Source organism: Phasianus colchicus, chromosome 15 (assembly GCF_987193195.1).
Source record: "Phasianus colchicus chromosome 15, bPhaCol1.hap1.1, whole genome shotgun sequence".
Lineage (NCBI taxonomy): Eukaryota > Metazoa > Chordata > Aves > Galliformes > Phasianidae > Phasianus > Phasianus colchicus.
In genome coordinates this window covers 15,893,604-15,912,266 of record NC_143450.1, presented here as the reverse complement: position 1 = coordinate 15,912,266, position 18,663 = coordinate 15,893,604, and the positions used below count along the sequence as shown (strand labels likewise).

At 40.0% G+C, this 18,663-nt stretch overlaps 1 protein-coding gene across 6 annotated transcripts in view; it reads right to left on the bottom strand.

Moving 5' to 3' along the window:
* Positions 1 to 18,366, bottom strand: part of MACROH2A1 (macroH2A.1 histone) — a 44,566-nt gene extending 26,200 nt beyond the window's left edge. For 3 of the 6 annotated variants that reach the window (XM_031598389.2, XM_090151162.1, XM_090151163.1), the window contains exons 1-2: positions 18,168 to 18,366; positions 10,402 to 10,602 (exon numbers count right to left, since the gene is read on the bottom strand). In XM_031598389.2, the coding sequence (XP_031454249.1) occupies positions 10,402 to 10,573 (172 nt within the window). In that variant the 5' untranslated portion in view covers positions 10,574 to 10,602; positions 18,168 to 18,366. The remainder of the gene's footprint in view (positions 1 to 10,401; positions 10,603 to 18,167) is intronic. The other 3 variants (XM_031598386.2, XM_031598388.2, XM_031598387.2) reach the window with 1 other exon arrangement.
* Positions 18,367 to 18,663: the final 297 nt, after the last annotated feature.

Below are 18,663 nucleotides of genomic sequence, written 5' to 3'. Positions count from 1 at the left end.
TTAATGATTTAATCACATCTAAATTTTTCATTTATGAACACAAAGCAATCAAAGTCTGCCTGAGAATGTGAACAAGTAAATAAATACTGATCATCTATGAGAACTCTCATCAAATGGATGTTCAGGAATATCCATGCAATTCAACAGAATCAAGACATAAGGCTTTGCTGCAGCTGAGGCAAAACAAATGAAGTCCTACGAGCTTCCATATCAGACTCACTAGGCATATATATCCAGCCAGCAAAACAAAGCAAGATCAATTTGCAAAAATGAGGGCTCACAGAAAGGAGGAAAATAGGTTGCATAATGTCTGCTCCACTCCTGCCATGTATTTACTCAAGGTATTTCCACCCTAGAGAATAATTACATGGCCACCGCTCAGGCAAAGGCAACTATGAGACACACTTTATAGGAGGAGTTTTTTTAATGTATTTTTTTTTTGAACATGAGGGAAATATACAAGTTGTTCATCACGACAAGCTTTCAAAGATATAACTCTACAATTTTTGTATGTTAATTTGTATATACACGTTACTAAGAAGAGAAGCTCTTTATCGTTGGCTTATAAATGACTTTCCCTGTGCTTTTAAATGCATTTCAAATAACAAAAAAAAAGCAGAACAACACACATTACTTTACCTGCAAATGTAAGAAAAAAATCCAGCAGAAGTGGTAGAAAGCAAATAATTGGGAAAGAAAAAATGAAATAGGAATGTCATGGCTGCATGTGATACATTGATGTATGAACTACTTTTCCGCAGCAATGGATGTGTTAGCAGTCAGACTACAGCATGAACACACTGGTTTGATTCAAAATACACAATTTAAAGCAAATGCTTGAAGTGGGAGGAAAACCTTAAGTTGGGAAATTCTTTCTTAACTTCAATTTAATTCTCATTTATACAAGTGAAAAAATCCTTTGCAATGCTTGGAACTAGGCAAATGGATATTGGTAATGAAAACTGGACTAAGCCTGTTCTCAGCACTCAAACAAAAGCACCAGATTTTTTTTGTTAGTTTTTTTTTATTTTTTTTTTTTCCCTCTTGAGGTTTCTAAAGTTCAGTTCAACATTTTAAAAAGAGAAAAGAAAACAGGTTGTATATCTTTGTACTTAAGCCTGAGATAAGACCACAGGAAAGGCTGTTCTCGAGGCTTTTCCTACTCAAACACTATCAAAAGTTGTTAGAAGTCTCTACAGAAACCTCATCCTGGAGCAAGCTGCCAGAGCAAGTTCCTCATCCTTCACTTGCAGAGACCTCTGCTCTGATCCTCTCTTGGACATCCTACAAAGTTCCCAGTTCCATTACTTGCATTTATTTCACTGCTGCTCATTGAGTACCAGGCCTTTGGTGTTTCATAACACTTGCAGATTTTGAAACAAGAACTCAACACTGAGGTTAAAATAAAACAAATCACTGTTGGATATAAGCAAATCAGGCACAGTAGTAACTATAGACCTGGATATAAACAAAATTAAGTGCGTGTTTCTCCCACTCCCACCAGTTCATTTACCCTAACAAAGTATTACCGGTCATTACTGACTAAAACTCCTTTAGAGCTTAAATGACAAAGCCTTTAGCTTAGCATGCATTCAGGCTGTCATACTTTCTAAATGTAAATACTCGATTTAATCCTGTCTGAGTTCATCCCAAAAATGTTTTGGGTTTGGTTTTTTTTTTGTTGTTGTTTATGTCTCAAACTAAAAATCTGCCGTTGCATTGAATCCTTTTGTCTGCCTTCTCTTCAGGGAGATGAAATCATAGCTTTGAAAATTAAACTCTTAACAACTAACAGGTGATGCGTTGACATAAAGCCAACTTCTGAAGGCTGGAGCTCCAACAAGGAACTTTTTCCAAAAGAAATTTCAAAGCCTCTCCTCACAATAAAATATTTGAGAACAATATCCAGAAACGAAAGAAAAATGAATGCTGACACAATTCCATTGAGAAAAAGTGTATTGGCTACAGAGCCAGCTATATGACAAGGAGTCTGTTCATTGTACTTGAAATTAATCAACCTTCCATCAGCGTTTTATTGACTTCAGAATCATTTTGCATGATTCCGGAAGGTTTTAACCCAATCAACCCCAATCAACAAAGATTATTATGAGCTTCCTGCATTCTTCTCTCTGTGTATTCCACCCAATCCCCCTGGAATCCACAGTCCCAACAGTGGAGGCAGAATCATTTAACAACACTTTCCCTCTTACGCATTCCAGTAAAACAGTTCTCAGCCCTGGTTCAAAGTCATGGAAATTCGATGCAGTGAAAATCAATTCAAGATATTTTACAGCCATGAACACGCTTTGGTGAAACCTCAACTCTCAGCAGGGCAATCATTCTCTTAGGATGCGATAAAAAACCTTCGGGCTTCAGTCTCTGAGCTGTATCAAAACTAGGCCCCTTAAAGGAAAAACTGTGAACTTTGCCAAATTATTCTAAGTTTTGTGTTTCTGTGAGGCAGATGACAGACTGCTGTTTACATAGAATTCGAGTTCAGGCCACAAAAGCCACTTCCACTTAGAGCCCTCTGATCTGACTCACACCGCTCTTCAGCTCTTTTTTCATTTCCACACTTTATATGAAACTTTTTGCTTTTTTTTTTTTTGTTTCCTTGTAGGAGATGTAATGCTATTTAACATACTATTTATTTTTTTTTTTGTAAATTTTCAGGTTAAATGTTTTCAATAAAATGTATATGAATTCACTTTATGGTGACACTTAAAAGGGAACTTTCTGAAATCTGAAATGTTATTTATTACCACAGCCACTCCGTGAGTACTAATTTCAAAAGTGATCACCTATTTCTCTTCCACTGACTTAAAGAATCCCATCTAACTCTGCCTTTTTTCTTCTCTTCCTTTGGAGCTACCCCTACCCAGCAGTTTACACTCTGCTCTTACTCCTAACAGTTCACATATGCTTTAGAAATACACTCTGACATGATTAATTTAACTGCTGCCAGACATTACTTGATCAAGTGCAGCATGTGTGCTTCAGTCTGGCCGTTACAGAAGGCAGGAGGCTGCTGATGTCCTCTGACTTGGTCCTAGCTCAGTCTTTGACCTTTGTAGGCACGTTAGAAACTTGCATTTCCAAACATTAAAGTAGTCAAGCGGCAGATGCCAAGCATCCACTGAAACTCAGTAAACATTCATAACGTCGTTAACCAAAGAAAATGAGGAGATGACTTTGTACTGAAATTCTAGAGTTTGCTGAAGTGACCCCAAACCTTGGGCAGAAAGAGGAAATAGAAGTGTAACTCAGCAGCCATGCCCACGTAGAGAGAAGCAAAGCACACAAGTTACAGTCAGAGCCTTTGCTAAATGATGACCTGATGCGATCCATGCACGTTGTGCTCTCATTTTTGTAGCATGCTCTTTTCTACAGGGTCTGGCAGATGGCAATAATGGTTTTATTAGCTACCACCTCTGACAGCAAAGCAAGCAGGATTCCGAGTTTATTACTGAAAACATTATGACTCATTAAACTACTGTTGTCTCTAAGTCTTTCTACAACTCCGAGTCTTTTTTAGCACTAAGATTGCAACGAAAGCCATAATAAATACAGGTGTCTGTAAACAAACACAATTGTTACTGTTTAGAAGAAAAATATTTACAAACACATCTACTAAATTGTTTGTAAAAATATTTACAATTTTTTTTCCCTGCTACTTTACGAAAGCAGCTACAGAGAGACTAATGGGACAATCAGCACTTTTTGTTTGTTTGTTTTAAATCTATGCCTGGAGAACACGCCATGCAAAAAGTTCTATTATTTTGGGTACCCAGCAGTAGTCTAATTTAAAGAGTAGCTACAATTTCATCAGAGCAAAAACCACATCTTACCTGATATTCTGTCCCCAACCAGTGCCCAACAACAAAAGTTCCAGAGGATTACTGCTTGAAATCCTCTTCTACTACTTAAAATGCTGCTTTCCCAGAGTACTCCCTCTGATTCCAGCCATTTGCAACTTAGGGGCTTTTGAAGCTAGAAATGCCATCTTTTCATTTAGCCTCCCAATGGATTTTATTACTATGGATGTGTAAAATGGTTTTCTGAAGTTACTCTAATTTTTGGAACACATATCTTGCAACAAGTGTCACTACAACACTGAAATTTTTGTAATGGAGGAAGAGTACTGCCTATTTATTTTAAAAATATTGTGTTTCATTGCACATCCCCTCAATTTATTTCTTCCCCACTGAAGTTTACATTGAGGATGAAGCATTTCATCCTGCTGCACCTAACAGGTGTAAGGAATTTCACTCTTGAAAGAAAATTAGGGATAAATGTAGAGTGGGGAAAAAAAAAAAAAAAAAAAAAGACTGAAGACCCATTGCAAACACACTGCAAAACCAGAATTCAAACATCCTTAAGCAAACCAAACCTTATGGCATAAAAGAAATTACTGTTAGAATGCTTTTTTCCCTTGATGTCAGACAAGATGTGAGGAAAGAAACTGGCTCTTATCAGTGATGTCATTAAAAAAAAAAAACCCAAAGCACAGCTCTGACATATTAAAGTGAGAATTAATATTACTCTTTTAAACTCTCCATCAGAATTCATAAAAGCCTGTTGCTACACATTGTGGAAAATTTGTTTTGGCAGCAGTGAGCCAGGATCTCTTCAAATTTCTGGAAAACCCCCCATACAAATCCCATACAAGCAGACCAGGCCTGTTTGCAATTGAAACATTATTATAGGCCATGGATATTTAAGAACACAATATAAATGCAGCACTCAGTCTGAGCACAGAATAAAATATTTGATAATTTGAAGTAATGAAAGCATTTACACGCATGGGCTGCAGTGTCTGAAATGTTAAAAACACCACGTTTGATATTTCCACAGTGTGCCATTACTGCTAACTTACCCCAGCGATGTCCTGAATTCTTTCACATGTTCTGCAAGGCAGGGATAATAGGGATATTATGTGAGAGCAGTAAGGCCTGTAGGAATGACCCATCATGCTAGCAGCTCTCTCGCCTAATGGGGTCATGGGATTTAACCCAAGTTATTTTCACCTAAACAACAATACATATTTGTTGGAGAAAAAAGTCCAACAGATGTTTAAATTGCCTACGATAGTCAGTGATGAAGCACAGCCTTAAAATTACATATTTTATGAACCTAATACCTGAATAACAGCCCTCACACAGAATTGTTACTGTGTCCTTCAGTCTATCACGGATTTACTGAAATGCTGTTCCCCTTTGTAGTTATTGATCTTTAAGACATATTTTCAACACTACTGAACAGCAACTTATAACAGAAGTTGTTGCTTACTTGCAGATTAGGCAAGTAGAGATGGAACATTACTAGAATAAAGAGAAAACACAATTCTATATTAAGAGTATTAAAATATAACTTGAATTTAGCAGCTGTCAGTGGAAGATGATAATTTGGTAACCAAGATGTAAAATCAAAAAACAAATAAGCACCAACCACCCGGACGTATCATTTTGTACATTATCTCAGAACGGGACGAATGCAAACTTTGATACAAAAGTACCCGTCTGAAATAGGTATCTATACAGACCCATCAGTATGTATTGTGAGGGCTTTTACCACGTGAAAATGCTTTTGCTTTTACTGTTTTTCATCAAACCTGATCTGCAGAATACAACAGAACCCCGATCTGGCAAGTTGCTTTGTGTAAGCTTAGCTTTTGTAGGAGAGCCAGACTGAAGTTCATGGGACAACAAGTTAAGGCAGGCACACACTTAAGGGTTTACAGGGTAGGAGCCAAGGAAGGGCTAATCGATGAAAGAATGTTCATTTACATACATTTGAAGCACACCGATTCACGCACGTGTTAATTCAGAAAGAATGTTAGCCATTCAAGTTATAACAATGCGAAGTTTTAGATCTAAGTTGTCACTTCTTAAAGAATTGCAATTTCTAGCTGTGACAATCTCACTTCTGTTAAGGAAAAGACTGAAGCCTTATGTAAAAGAAGAACGTTACAAAAGTGCTTTGCTATGATGCTGTTTTTATAAAGGCCTCTGCCTGCAAGGCTACTGCATAAACAACTCTGATGTGTTTTAGGCCCGGTATTAATCCATTTTTAAAAGCACACCGGAGCTGAAGAGGTAGTTTCATGCTTGCTTTAATAAGGCATGGGTCCTACAAGCCTTTTAATTTACTTTAAGCCTCTTCTGGGACACAGTTTGTGGCATAACACTGTAATAGGGATTAGTGTTTCTGAAGCTGTCTGTTTAAATAGAAGCAATGTATCTCAGTAGTGAATACGTCTCACCTGTATCAAAAAGATACTGTCAATTAATTCTCTTCTTAAATTTCATTACTCCCCAAGGATCGTTATTTATGGCAGCCTCAGAACGCCTGGAACTTCAATCTGCTTTTAACCTAATGCTTTTTTTTTATTTTTTATTTTTTATTTTTATTGTGGACCTCTCAGCTACCCCTCTGCCCCAGAGCAGAAGCTCAGCAGTACTTCTGATTCGACAAACAGGGCAAATCATTGTTTTTCTCTGTGACCCCGTAAAATATTTCAGCAGCAAGCAGAACACGAGAGGTGAACAGCAGTTCAAGTTGATCAGCTTGCAGTTTGGAAAGCGAGCAGTTAAACACAGTGCCTCCAGGAAGGACTTCTCTTCTGCAGCCAATCAGCAGCTGGCTTTGGAAAGTTTTCCACATCGAAAATTAATCAAGGTGAAAATGCAATGAACTGAACTCTGACACATGAACCTCCATTAAGGGATTCTGGTGACATCAGAAAGCCTGAGAACAAAACCTAAGGTGAGCAGCAGAATGCCTCAGATGCAGTTCTAGTCCTAAGATTGAAAAGGTGCTTATTGCACATTTTAACAAAATACATGATCAACAGTACACAACGGGCAATAAAATCTCACTGGGGGGAAAAGAAAAACCCTAATGGAGAAAACAGACATTTTTTTCCTACCTTACTTCAGTAAGTACAGAACAAATATAAATCAAAGCCTTATTTCTTCCGTATTCCTGTTCTATAAACTTCCCATTTCCCTCATTTGCTATGACATTCTAGCAATTGAAAATTGTTTACAGCATAGAGAAGATGATGGGGGCAGGGGGAACAGAAATTGCTTGCAGGCTTGGTTCTTGCTGCCTCTAAATATGCTCAGGAGATTTTATATATATACACATACACACATATATATACACACACACTTTTTTCAAGGGCAAACGCTGTAACCAAAGGACCATACTGTAACCTATGCAAGCTGTAGATCAAAAGAGACAATAACTGTTTACAAATACAGCTGGATGGGTTTGGACAAATACAAACCATACAAGGCCATCTGAGTGGCTGCAGTGCCCCAGCCAAAGGCAGCAGCCACCTTCTTGCCTGACTCTGTTATTTTATTTGATACAAACTGATACTGATGCACTTTGTTGCAGACGAAATAAGGAGTGCAGTTTTCCACACGTGTGAAGATGAAGAAGCAATAAATTATTGTAACAAAGGAGCCACAATAAGCAAAGATGACAGAAGGAATTAGTAACATCGAACTTCTTGACAGCTCCAACTAGTTAATAATGCCTAAAATTAGTTCTGCAGCTAAACAGAAATTAATCAAAAGAAATAAGACCCATGAATTACAGTTCTTTCTCATCCACACTATTCCTCCAGAGTGAAGAAAGTATACCCACTTGCTTTATTATTGGTAAAACACAGAGATGTCTTCTGCACACACACCCTCAAACACACACACTCCTATCCTATTTACAGTGGATGATGCATATGATTTCCTTAGCTAAAAAGGAGGAAAGAATAAGCAGGTGATATGCCTATAGAAAGCAAATTATGAACATTTGGTGGGCTGTTGGGAGAATTATAATATTTTTTACAGGTAGCAACAGAAATTTTATTAAGTAAGAGAAAAATGCTCTCCGTGCAACTCTTTAATACTTAAATAGGTTGAGATGTGAGATAAGGAAAATCACTTTATTGGCTGCTAATATTATGGGGAGTTTTATTATTATTTTTAGAGTCACTACAATAAAGAGCATGGGGAAGATGTACTCTAGCCCCTGCAGAAGAAGCCATCAGAATGAAAATCAGCACAGCAAATACACACAGCATTTAGTTCACAACTGAAGCAGCCAGACTAACCTGAGTGCTAAAACCATGCATGTTCCTGCTCTTGGAGCTAAGAACAGATACACAAGCTAATAGAAAAGCATGGGAAGAACACAAATGGAAATAGAAAAGAATTTTGTTGAGCACAGGCTGAAGAAGAGCTTCAATGACAAATGGGCACATATGCTATAAGTAGTTAAAGAATGGGTATTTTCACTTTCTGATGAGCACATACATCCTAACAGTTACCTTCAAAGTAAAAGCAGATAAAGCCATAACTACAGATGGACCCGAAACTGAATTGCAAGTCTCAACAGCTGGAAGCATTATGGAAGTTTAAATCCCAAGCTAAATCAAAAATCCCAGATCTGATCACGTTATGGCCTAATTTCAGATTTACATCCAGAGTTCAACTTTCACAAAGGCCAGCAAAATTTAGCACCTCATCTTCTAAAGGACTGATGTGAGATGCTGCACACACATGAACTAGTTTTCAAACCTTAGTGGGTTCCTTCCTATTAGGTCACACTTCTGACATTTCATCTGTTTTTTTTCTGAAGAGTTTCTTTTCTGTACCTGTGTTTCATATTTTACTTTTCTACTCTCCTTCCTGGATGCTTTCTGACTTATGCAGTTTATGGTTATATCTTCATTATGTCAAATTCCTGCTTTTCTTTTTTAAATGGCTCAAACTCCATTTAGTCTCAGAAGTGAACATATTTAAGAGCCTCAAGAAATAAATCAAGATTTCTATTTTTGTAACGTAATAACTACCAACAGGATAAAAACGATAAAGAAACCACAGAGAGCAAAAATCTCTCTGCTTCCCATTTCAGAGGTTTTTCTGAATCATAATGAAAAACAAAGAAACTTGAAGTTGAGAAAATATATTATTCATTAATTATTAAAAAAACTTTGCTATATAGAGTGCAAAAAACTTACAGAAAAGTCATCAGGTTGAAAAAGTCATAGAACATAATACTAACTAAGGGAAGAAAAAGAGTATCTTTGTTTTTGGGACACATCTATCTTCATAAGAACGAAAAATAATCTTGACTTACATGTCATGAGGGCTAACCAACACACAAGGGGGAAAAAAAACAACACAAAAACCTTACAGATATTCTGAGGGAGAAGTAGAGATGCTTTCCCTCCTAAGCTCTCCTTCATCCTTCTCCCCTTTGCCACCTCTTTTACTATTTCTTAAAGTAGCAGTGTGTGCAATTATTCATTAAAAAAAAAAATATCTCCTGAACCATTATCTTTGGATCCATGTTTGTTAAAGAAACACTTATTTCCCAAGTCTATACTTTGCTGCCTAAACTGTCACTACCTCAGAAAACCTTTAAGTCAGTAAACCAAGAACACGTGCTGCTCATTAGCAGCATCTTGAGCTCACCTGTATTGTTCTGTTTCTTGAAAAGGGCAGCATTCAAAGCCCCATTCACCCCAAGAGGCATTTTATTTGAGTTGTTATTGCTCTAAGCAGGAAACCTAGCTGAAGGAAATGTTAATTTTTAAGGCCATCTATGAAGTTTAAAAGCATTCTTTTAAAGAAAAGGTTCAAATAAGGAAAACTGTGAATATGAACAAATGAAAATAAGAAAGTTTAATGGCTCAGAAAATTCAGCCTTGTAATAGGAGTACCTCACAGAAGTTAAGCACTTAATTATTCCCTGTGACCAATCTTCATTTTTAGGGGTGGAAGGTTTATAGGGAAAAAAAAAAATAGATCAGCCTATTTCTGTCCTTCCTTGTCAATATCTATTATGAGTTGTATCTAAAATAGCCTTCAGTGCCTATAATCATAGTTGTCAATCAGGGCAGTTGTTAAACCATGTGCTTTGCTACTTTGCTCTCAAATTGAAAAATGAAAGAATGAACTTCAATTCTTCCTCAGAGAATCAGCTCAGGATGATGGCTTAAAGATCACTGTTCCCTGGACACACTTGCATCTGCTGCAACCACAACATCAATATAAACAATCACACGGTAAAAAAAGCTCCTGTTCTGTGATGTGAGATCCAGCCCATTCTCACTGATGTAAGAAACCCTCTGACTGCCTATATGGAAAGAGTCAAAGCAAATCAAATACTGACCTGCACAAAAACTATCTGAGGCAAGAGCAGGAATGACTGTATATTACTTTTGGCTTAAATGTGTCAACAACAGCAGTTACTTACGCCATGACTTCTTTATTCATGCAAAAGCCTTCTATAAATCAAAGGATCTTTTAAAGCTTTTCCATTAGCACACAGTGCAAATTCAGTTTGTCTTATTTCTTTTGTTGTTGCATGTCGTTTTGCAAAACCTACCAGTCAGATATTCCAGTACAGCAGCCATGTACACTGGAGCACCGACACCAATTCTGTACTTTGGATGGCCTTTCTTAATGTAACGGAGCATTCTTCCAACAGGGAATATAACCCCAGCTTTTGCAGAGCGTGAAGTCTTGGTTGACTTCTTCTTCCCTCCCCTGCTGGACATTTTGCCTGTGTTGGGTCTGGAACAGCACTCTGTATATTAGGGGGAAAAACAAAGACAAAAACAAAATTTAATCGGTAAGGAATACAGCATGTAAATAATTTCAAGTGGTAATAGGGGAAGTAATTTCACATAAATCTGCTTTGAAATTACTAATCTGGAATTCCTAACATGTTAAAACTGGTACCATTAGTGGAGTCTAGCATGGTAACTACCTAACATGTAAAACAAGAGTTTCAGCATGAAAGCAGAGGCTGCTTTCGGCACTAAAGTCACTAGAGCTTTTGTACATTACTCTTCCTTAAGAATCTGGATTTTCAAGTGTGAATGAATTTACAGAACACAGACCTATGTAAGGTAAACTACATCTCCTGTACTCTAAACTTGTCTTTCAAAAGGATGTGAAATGACCCCCCTGCAATTTGAACCTACCAGCAGCCAGCTCTGCTCATCAGAAGCCTTCAACCTTTCTATAATATAACAGTGGTCTAAACATCCAGCAGCCCTCTGATGACTGTATCTCCGTTTATCTCCATGAAGAAACCTCCTGCTAATTCAGCTGTCAAATATTTTTCTTCTCTTTGATTTCTGCTTAGGCTGTAAATACAAGCTGGCAAATCCGAAGAGGAGGAGAGTTTGCAGGCTTTCAGCATCATGCACTGGGTTTTAAAATTAACTTGGGGGAGAGGAGACTGTCCAAATGTTCCCCTCCCTCCCTTCATCACGTCTGAGCTCCAGGGAAACCAGAGGTATGCATCAGTGGTACATCCTAGCACTTTTCTACATGTCTAAACCCTAACTGAGGAGAATGCAAGGTCATTAATGTGATTATATACTCCTCAACAGAAGCTCTTTAAGCTTCATTTCCCATCATACCAGTTCTCTGTTTCCCTTTTATTTTTGTCTCATGTTCATACTGAATTCTCTCCTTCTCCTTATGAACTTGACTGTATTTATTAACACCTGATTCCACAACTGAGCTTGCTCAGAATTAGGCCAAACAGGTTCACCAACTCTACTTTTACAACTTCTGCTCTAACTTCTGATCTGCACCGACGTGCCCTGAACTCTTTTAAACCCCAATGAGTCACTGAGATACAGACTATGTAACTATCCAACGAAGACCACTCAGGATAACTAAAGAAACTCAAAAATCAGCCATTTCTTTTCCTCTCCACTTCCATACTCTGCTCATCAAAGATTCTGTAAGTGCATAACTCGTTAAGTGAAAGAATGTCAGCTGGCTTATTGATCATTACAGGTAAGCAAAACAATCCCTTTTTTTTTTAGCCAGACAAAAGTCAGACCATGTTTATGAAAGTGATATCAACGAACAGACAGGAAATTGGAAGAAGAACCACTGAAAGCACTGCTTCCCTCTCCTCCCTGTGAGCTCAGCTCTACTGTGAAGAAGACAAATGCCCATTCTCCTCTGTTGAGAAAATGAATGGCACAACCGCTTTTAAAACCCTCCAATTTAGCTACAGCTTTCCATCTGAGCTCTGTCACTGTTAGGAGGATGGCTGGGTGTGGTTTTCAACTGGCTATGGGCTTTCTGCCTGCAAATATTCTCATAGCCTGCGCTCCATTGTCATCATCGCCACAGATGTTTGATCTCATTAAGAAGTTCTCTGAATTTAAGCACCAGGAAAAGCACGCACAAGAAATATCCATGCTTCTAGCTTCCCCCTTCATTGTGTAACTGATCAGTGAATGACAAAAACCAGATTTTTTTCCATGGAAAACCTGCAACACTTAAGTGGTAGAACTGTATTAACTTTTTTGCCTAAATGCTCAAGGCTCTCCTTTTAGATGCCATGCAAGCCAGAATACAAGTCACATTCAGATATACCCTCACTGCTCTATGCTAGCATATAGAAATAGCAACCTGTGAGAGTCTCAAGTAGCTTGCAAACTTCATTAATAGGAAAAAAAAGTCAGGTTCTTTATTGATATGGGGAAATCTTAGTAATCTGCATATCAAGCACGTTACACTGAACGCTAAATTAAGCATTTCATAATGAAGTGTCTCTATAAGACAAAAATTGGATTTTAACTGTCACAATAAGGTGCATTTTGTAATACACAACACTTCTAAAAGCAGGTAATTAATTCCCTGTGAAAATCAATTTACTTTCCATAGCTGTAGCAAGGATACTGATGCTGAGCAGGATAGTGTGGGGAACCAGAAGTTGAAACCGGATACTCCATGTTAATTACAGATCTTACCTTCTAACTGGTTTGAGTCTAATAATTGGGATGGGAGCAATTAAACAATCTACCTGCACTTCCAGCAAAAAGGAAGAAGTGATTATATTCAGGAGAACTGTTCAAACGGGACCGTATTCATTCTGGGCTGCATTTTTCCCAGAATCAGAATACAAAGCTGCATATTCCATGTAAAAGGAAGATAAGAGTAGAAAAGGGAAGTAAATAACCTTGAAATTCCCTGGAAAAGTTCTAAATCCATCCCCAGTTCCCCATGCTGGGCAACGCCGTCAAAGGAAGGGGGAAGAGAGCCCACAGAACACCTTGCTGGATCAAGCCTTCCTTGAGAGCAGTGCAGCTCTGAGCTCTCACAGAGCCCCTCTGCAGATAGCTGTGGTCATGATCTATGAGATCCAGTTCACTGAATTTATGGGATGGTCAGAATAGATGGAAGAAAATATGGAAGTTCTTATCTCCTGACTGTTTTTATTCCCCTTCAGGAAAGCCATGTTCTGCTACAACATTTGGATCAAAGTGTGAGTAAAGTATGTGGCAATACAGAATCATTACAAAAGAAGCTTTGAAGAATCTGAAGTAAATACAGCTTGCTAATCTAAAGACCCAAATGGAAGACACACATGGATAGCCATGCTGTAGCTGACAACAGAAAGAGATGAAAGAGCACTGCTCTTTTATTTTTAGTCCCAAGGAAGTGACTGTTCAGAGTGAAGTAAGGGAAATGGTTCCTTCATATACAGAAACAAATGTATATCACAGTCTCTGGCTATATATCATAAAGCAGTGCTAACTCTTGTTGACACACTGCCTATTGCTGTGGCCATGCTCAACCATCCTCCCTTATCACTATACACTTGGCTGTTCCTTTGGAGCATCTTTGATTTGGCACTCAGGAGGTTCTTCCCTCTAACACAGTCTTCTAATTCATAGCTTCAAACCTTCTGTCATCTGGAATTACCTCACACCACTGTATATAAAAGGGTACATTCTTACATAAGCTTACTTTACCACTTCTGCAATGTCTAAGGGGTTCATTTCCCCCTTATTTTGTACTGCTTGTCACATTTATCTTATTTATGAGAGAAAGCTTGCCTAAACCAGAAAGGTGGAGTCTCAAATGTTGAACAAAGCAAGCACTTTTGCAACTTTAACAAGTAAAATGTGATAAAATGCATTTCAGGCCTTCCTGCCTCAAGGATTCTATTCTTACAACACACAGAAATTTAGATGCTGGGGGGGAAAGAGGGAAGTCTAGTTAGGTTTTAAGTACCACTTCTCATTTTGCTGATCATTTAATTGAAAGGGGCAAAGAAAACCTGGAACGGGAGTTCTTGGGGTTTAATTATGGATTCAGGATCATTACTTTAGAGAACCTGCCTGTCCTGCCTTTGAGAAAGGGATGGATGCCCAAGGAGCTCTCGGTGTCTTCTCTAGTTCTAGTTCTCTATATGGCAAAAAAAAACAGAAAGAAAATAAATTTCACTTGCAACAGACACAGAGAAATTTATTGAAGTTAGATGTAAAGAGCATGGTAACAGATCAAAATCCAAAGAAAACTGTGTGCCTTACATGTTCTCAAATGGTTTATCTTTGTAACACCAGAAACTCTGGATCACTGCCAATGTTAATGAACCAGAGCTGTCTGCTGAGTCACTGCGAGCCTGCAGATGAGGGAGGCAGTGCTCACCAAAGGGAACTTTATCACATCTACCATAGTTCAGACTGGATTTGGGCAGAAGGAAAAAAAAAAAAAAAAGACAAGAAAATCATAATCTGTCTTTTTCTTTCTTACTCCTCTCTTGCCTTGGCAAGAAAATTGCTGAAAAATACTCTAAACGTATTTCAAAGTGCATATATATGTATATATATATATACACACACACATACACACACACACACTTTGTATATGTATGTGCTGGGCCACAGATTGCCCTATCTGCAGCAAACTACAAGGTTTGCTGTCAGGTCTTTGCAAGTCAGAAATATGTATTCCAAGAAACGAAATAATGATCAGGTATAGCAACGAAATCAATGTAGTTGATATTTTTCTGGTTGAAACTGGCTGTTGGCCATAGTTTTCTGTACAAAGATAGATACTCTACTTTTAAATGCCATTTAAAAATGCCATTTTCCTAAAGTGATCACAAGCATCTGCTCATCTGAAAAGTTTATCATCATATAGCTCTGGAGTACTTGACCACACATCCTCGTAAAATGATATCTTATTTCCAATAGCTCAAATTGTAGTACTTCATTAGCTCAGTCAGTGTGACTCTTTTATCAAACAGTAGTAATAATAATTAAAAATAACAGCTTTTGGGTACTGATTCTTAATGACTTAAGAAATCACTGTGGGTTCTACTGCTGTCAGATAGGGGTTGTTCTCACCAGGGGCTTACTTCAGTGCATTAATTGCACTTAGATCTCCAGGATCACATCTGTAAGTATAGTGGAATGCAGTACACCATTACTGCAATAGGAAAAATACTAAGATTGAGCAATTCCTTCCCTCCTCTTTCCAGGAGGAAGACTAAGCTGAAAAGTTCACTTTTGTATTGCAGGAGTTTAACAGCAGTGCTATTTTCTTTTCACTGTTTCAAAAGATTAACTGTAAGATTAAAAGCAAGAGCTGCCACTCCATCTAAAATCTATTTATGTACCATAATAATAGCTGCTCACTGAACTCATTTTGAAAAGGTGCACTTGAATTTGCTTTGACAACTAATTTGCTCTCTTCTTGGCTAATCAGAAACTAGTTTGACATACTTATAAAGTGCACTGCTTTTAGAGTCAGTATAAAATGGTCTTTATTAATGCTTGCCCAACACAACAGCGTCTCAGTCTGTGACCATGGTTTCCAGGTACTACAGTAATACAAGAGCAACTCAGCAATCATTTGGTTTGGTGTGATTTCAAGTTTTGGCTTAAGTACTTTATCAAAGCAGTAATTCTTTGTGGTCTGAAAGAGAGGAGTGAAACTGGTTGCAAACCAGCTGCTCTGGTACTACAATGATTTCTTATCTGGAAAGGCAGCAGTATACATTTAATTTCACTCAAAACTCAAAGAATATTCCTCATCTACAAATGCCCTACAGATGTCCTTTTTGCTGAAGATGAGGAAGACTAAAACTCCCATCATGGCAATGTAAAATGAGAAGTAATATTTTCATCAAATCCATGTGCAGAAGAGGATACTATTGCCCAATTTTATTCAGCTGGCAGAAGTTCTTTCCTCCCACAATGGGACCAAAACACTGAAACAAATATCCCCTTAATGCACAAGTCCCCACTATGAACAGCGATGGAAGCGTGACAAAAGTTTTAGCTGGGCACCCTGCCACCAATAGACAGGAAAATGTAAATACAATTGTCTTCGCTGACCAGTTGGGAGCACTAGCAGGAAAATAAGACCATTTGTGTGTTGAAGCTTTCTGTATATAAGTTAGGAAGCACAGGATTCCATACAAGTCGCTAGGCTGGTCTATAAATTCAGAAGAAAAACTGTTTCAAAGAAAATTCTGAGAACTTGTTTTCTGCTTGACATTTTGAACAGCAAAAACACAAAGAATTCAGGCAGATGTTTCCAATGGAAATTTCAGAAATGTGCTATAGATATTGAACTGCTGATGGAAGAGAGTGCAAGAACTCAGCCCACTGCCTTGAATGATGTGCTTTGAGCATCACTGCATCACTGTTTTAGGAACAAGTAGTATAAGCTGAATCCTGTACATCCTCTCTTCTAGCTAAGGCATCCAAGCCTCTCTGCATGCATCCCCTCAGTGCACTTTCCTACAGATACTGCATCTAGCACATTTTTCCCCCAAATCTACCTCAAGGAAGCAAGGAGCTGACAAAACCTGATACTCACTGAACTGGCTGCTGGGTCAATAACCTTTCTCTCAAAGGAGGCTCTCTCTAGAGGCTCCTTTTTCTCCCGTGGCATCAATTACATCTTCTTGCTCCTTTATCCCTACTTTGTGAGTTTGCAGCAGGGGTTTTTCTTTCCGTTAATGCTGATGTATGAAACAAGCAGTGCTTAAGTACTCTTCCTACCTTACTGTCATTAAGCCAAATTCTAGTCTTAGCTATGAATTTCTAAATCATTTATGGGTATCAACAGTTACACACAATCATCATCTGGTTTTACTGGTGATCAGAAGTGTACGCCTCAGTTCTGCAACAAACAAACACTCAGTATCAAAGCAGAGTTACTTTGTAGGTCAACAAAACATTGGTGTGCAAGGTTATGACACATAACACAGCAAAACAACCTCTGACACTACCTGGAAAAAGAAACAAACAATGTATCATCAGAACAACCTGAAGCCACTGCCTGGGAAAAACACAGTAAAAGTTGTCTGAAAGAGTTATAAAGACACAAGGACTTGGTGAGGGGCTGCTTGATACAAAATACATCAATCGATGGCACTCGTGCTTGTCAAAGCAATTGTAGTGGTCTTGTTTATGCCTAATTCTTTCTCCTCCCTGTTGTGTTTACAATCTCAGGTTCTGCTTTCAGTAATTGCCTCCCTGCTCCTCAGCTCATTTATTTCTGTTGACTCTTAGGACTGGGAGAGGTGGCGGATCCGCAAAGTTCCCCACAGACCTGTTGCTAAGTCACAGCCTCGCACAGTTCTGGGGGAAAGACAGCCATTCACTTCTGCAGTCAAGAAATAAACAACGAGCCTCCCGCAGACACCTCACAGCAGCATCTCCTTCCACCAACACCAGCGGAGCGCCTCTGCTACCAAGCCAGCTCCAGATGCAGCCTTCTGCCCCTGGAGATACACAGGAACCCAAGGACTGCAGACGGGACGAGTTACAGAAGCAGAGGCTCCCTTAGTGCCTCTCCTGCCGGCACAGCCGTGTCTGCCCGCCCACAGCAGGAGGACACCGCATCCCCCTGCAGGCAGACGCACCGCAGGCTGACAGCTCTACCACAACCAAGACCCTCTGTCTTTTTTCAGCTTATCTCCACCATCCTAGGATGCTTCGGACGGCTCTGCCAACGGTTCTCAACACGCCATCGGGCTTTGTTTCCCGGAGCCGTTTACCGTCTGGCACTAACTTGGGTGCCGACCTGACAGCACACCCCGCTGCTCCCCGCCAGGAGGAAGGCAGGCAGGCAGGCTGCAGGAGCCGGCCGCTCTTCCTTCCAACCCCTCGCCGCACACTCAGAGCACAAACAACACCACCCCGACGACAAAAAAAAAAAAAAAAAAAAAAAAAAAAGCAGACAGCTCCCTCCGCTCCGCCTTTCCCTCAGCCAGGCGGCAGCCGGGACCCCTCTCCCATCAACGCCCCCCGCCCCGCTCAGCCCCTCAGCTCGGGGAAGAACGGCCGCTGCGAAGAGCGGGCGGCGCCCACTTACAGCGCGGCTCCCGGCGGCAGCAAGATGTCTCCCGGCGGCGGCGGCCCCGCTCCCGCTGCCTGCGCTCCGCCCGCGGGGCCAACGGGAACGGCTGGACGGGCTGGCGGCGCGCTCCCACAATGCCGAGCGCTGCCTGGCGTCACATCCCTCCAGTCCTCCTCCTCCTCCTCCTCCTCCTCCTCCCTTACCGCGGATCTGCCCCCCGCCTCGTGCCGGTGCTGTAACGGTCGCCCCTGACGCAGCCCCGCCCTCCGCCTCGCCCCCTCCTCAGGGCTCCGGCCCCGCTTCCCCCTCGCCCCAAGCAGCAGCCCGGTGCTCTGGGAGGCTTCCCGGTGCTGCGAGCAGCCCTGGGGGCAGTCAGGCTTCTTCCATGGAGAGCCGCTCCTGGCAGTCGGGCTCCTCCATCTACAGCCGCTCTCGCTGTTCTGCTCCTAAATCCTCCCAGGGTGAGGAGGACAAAGCGGAAGGTTAAGGCTGCGTTCTTTCCCTGAGCGGC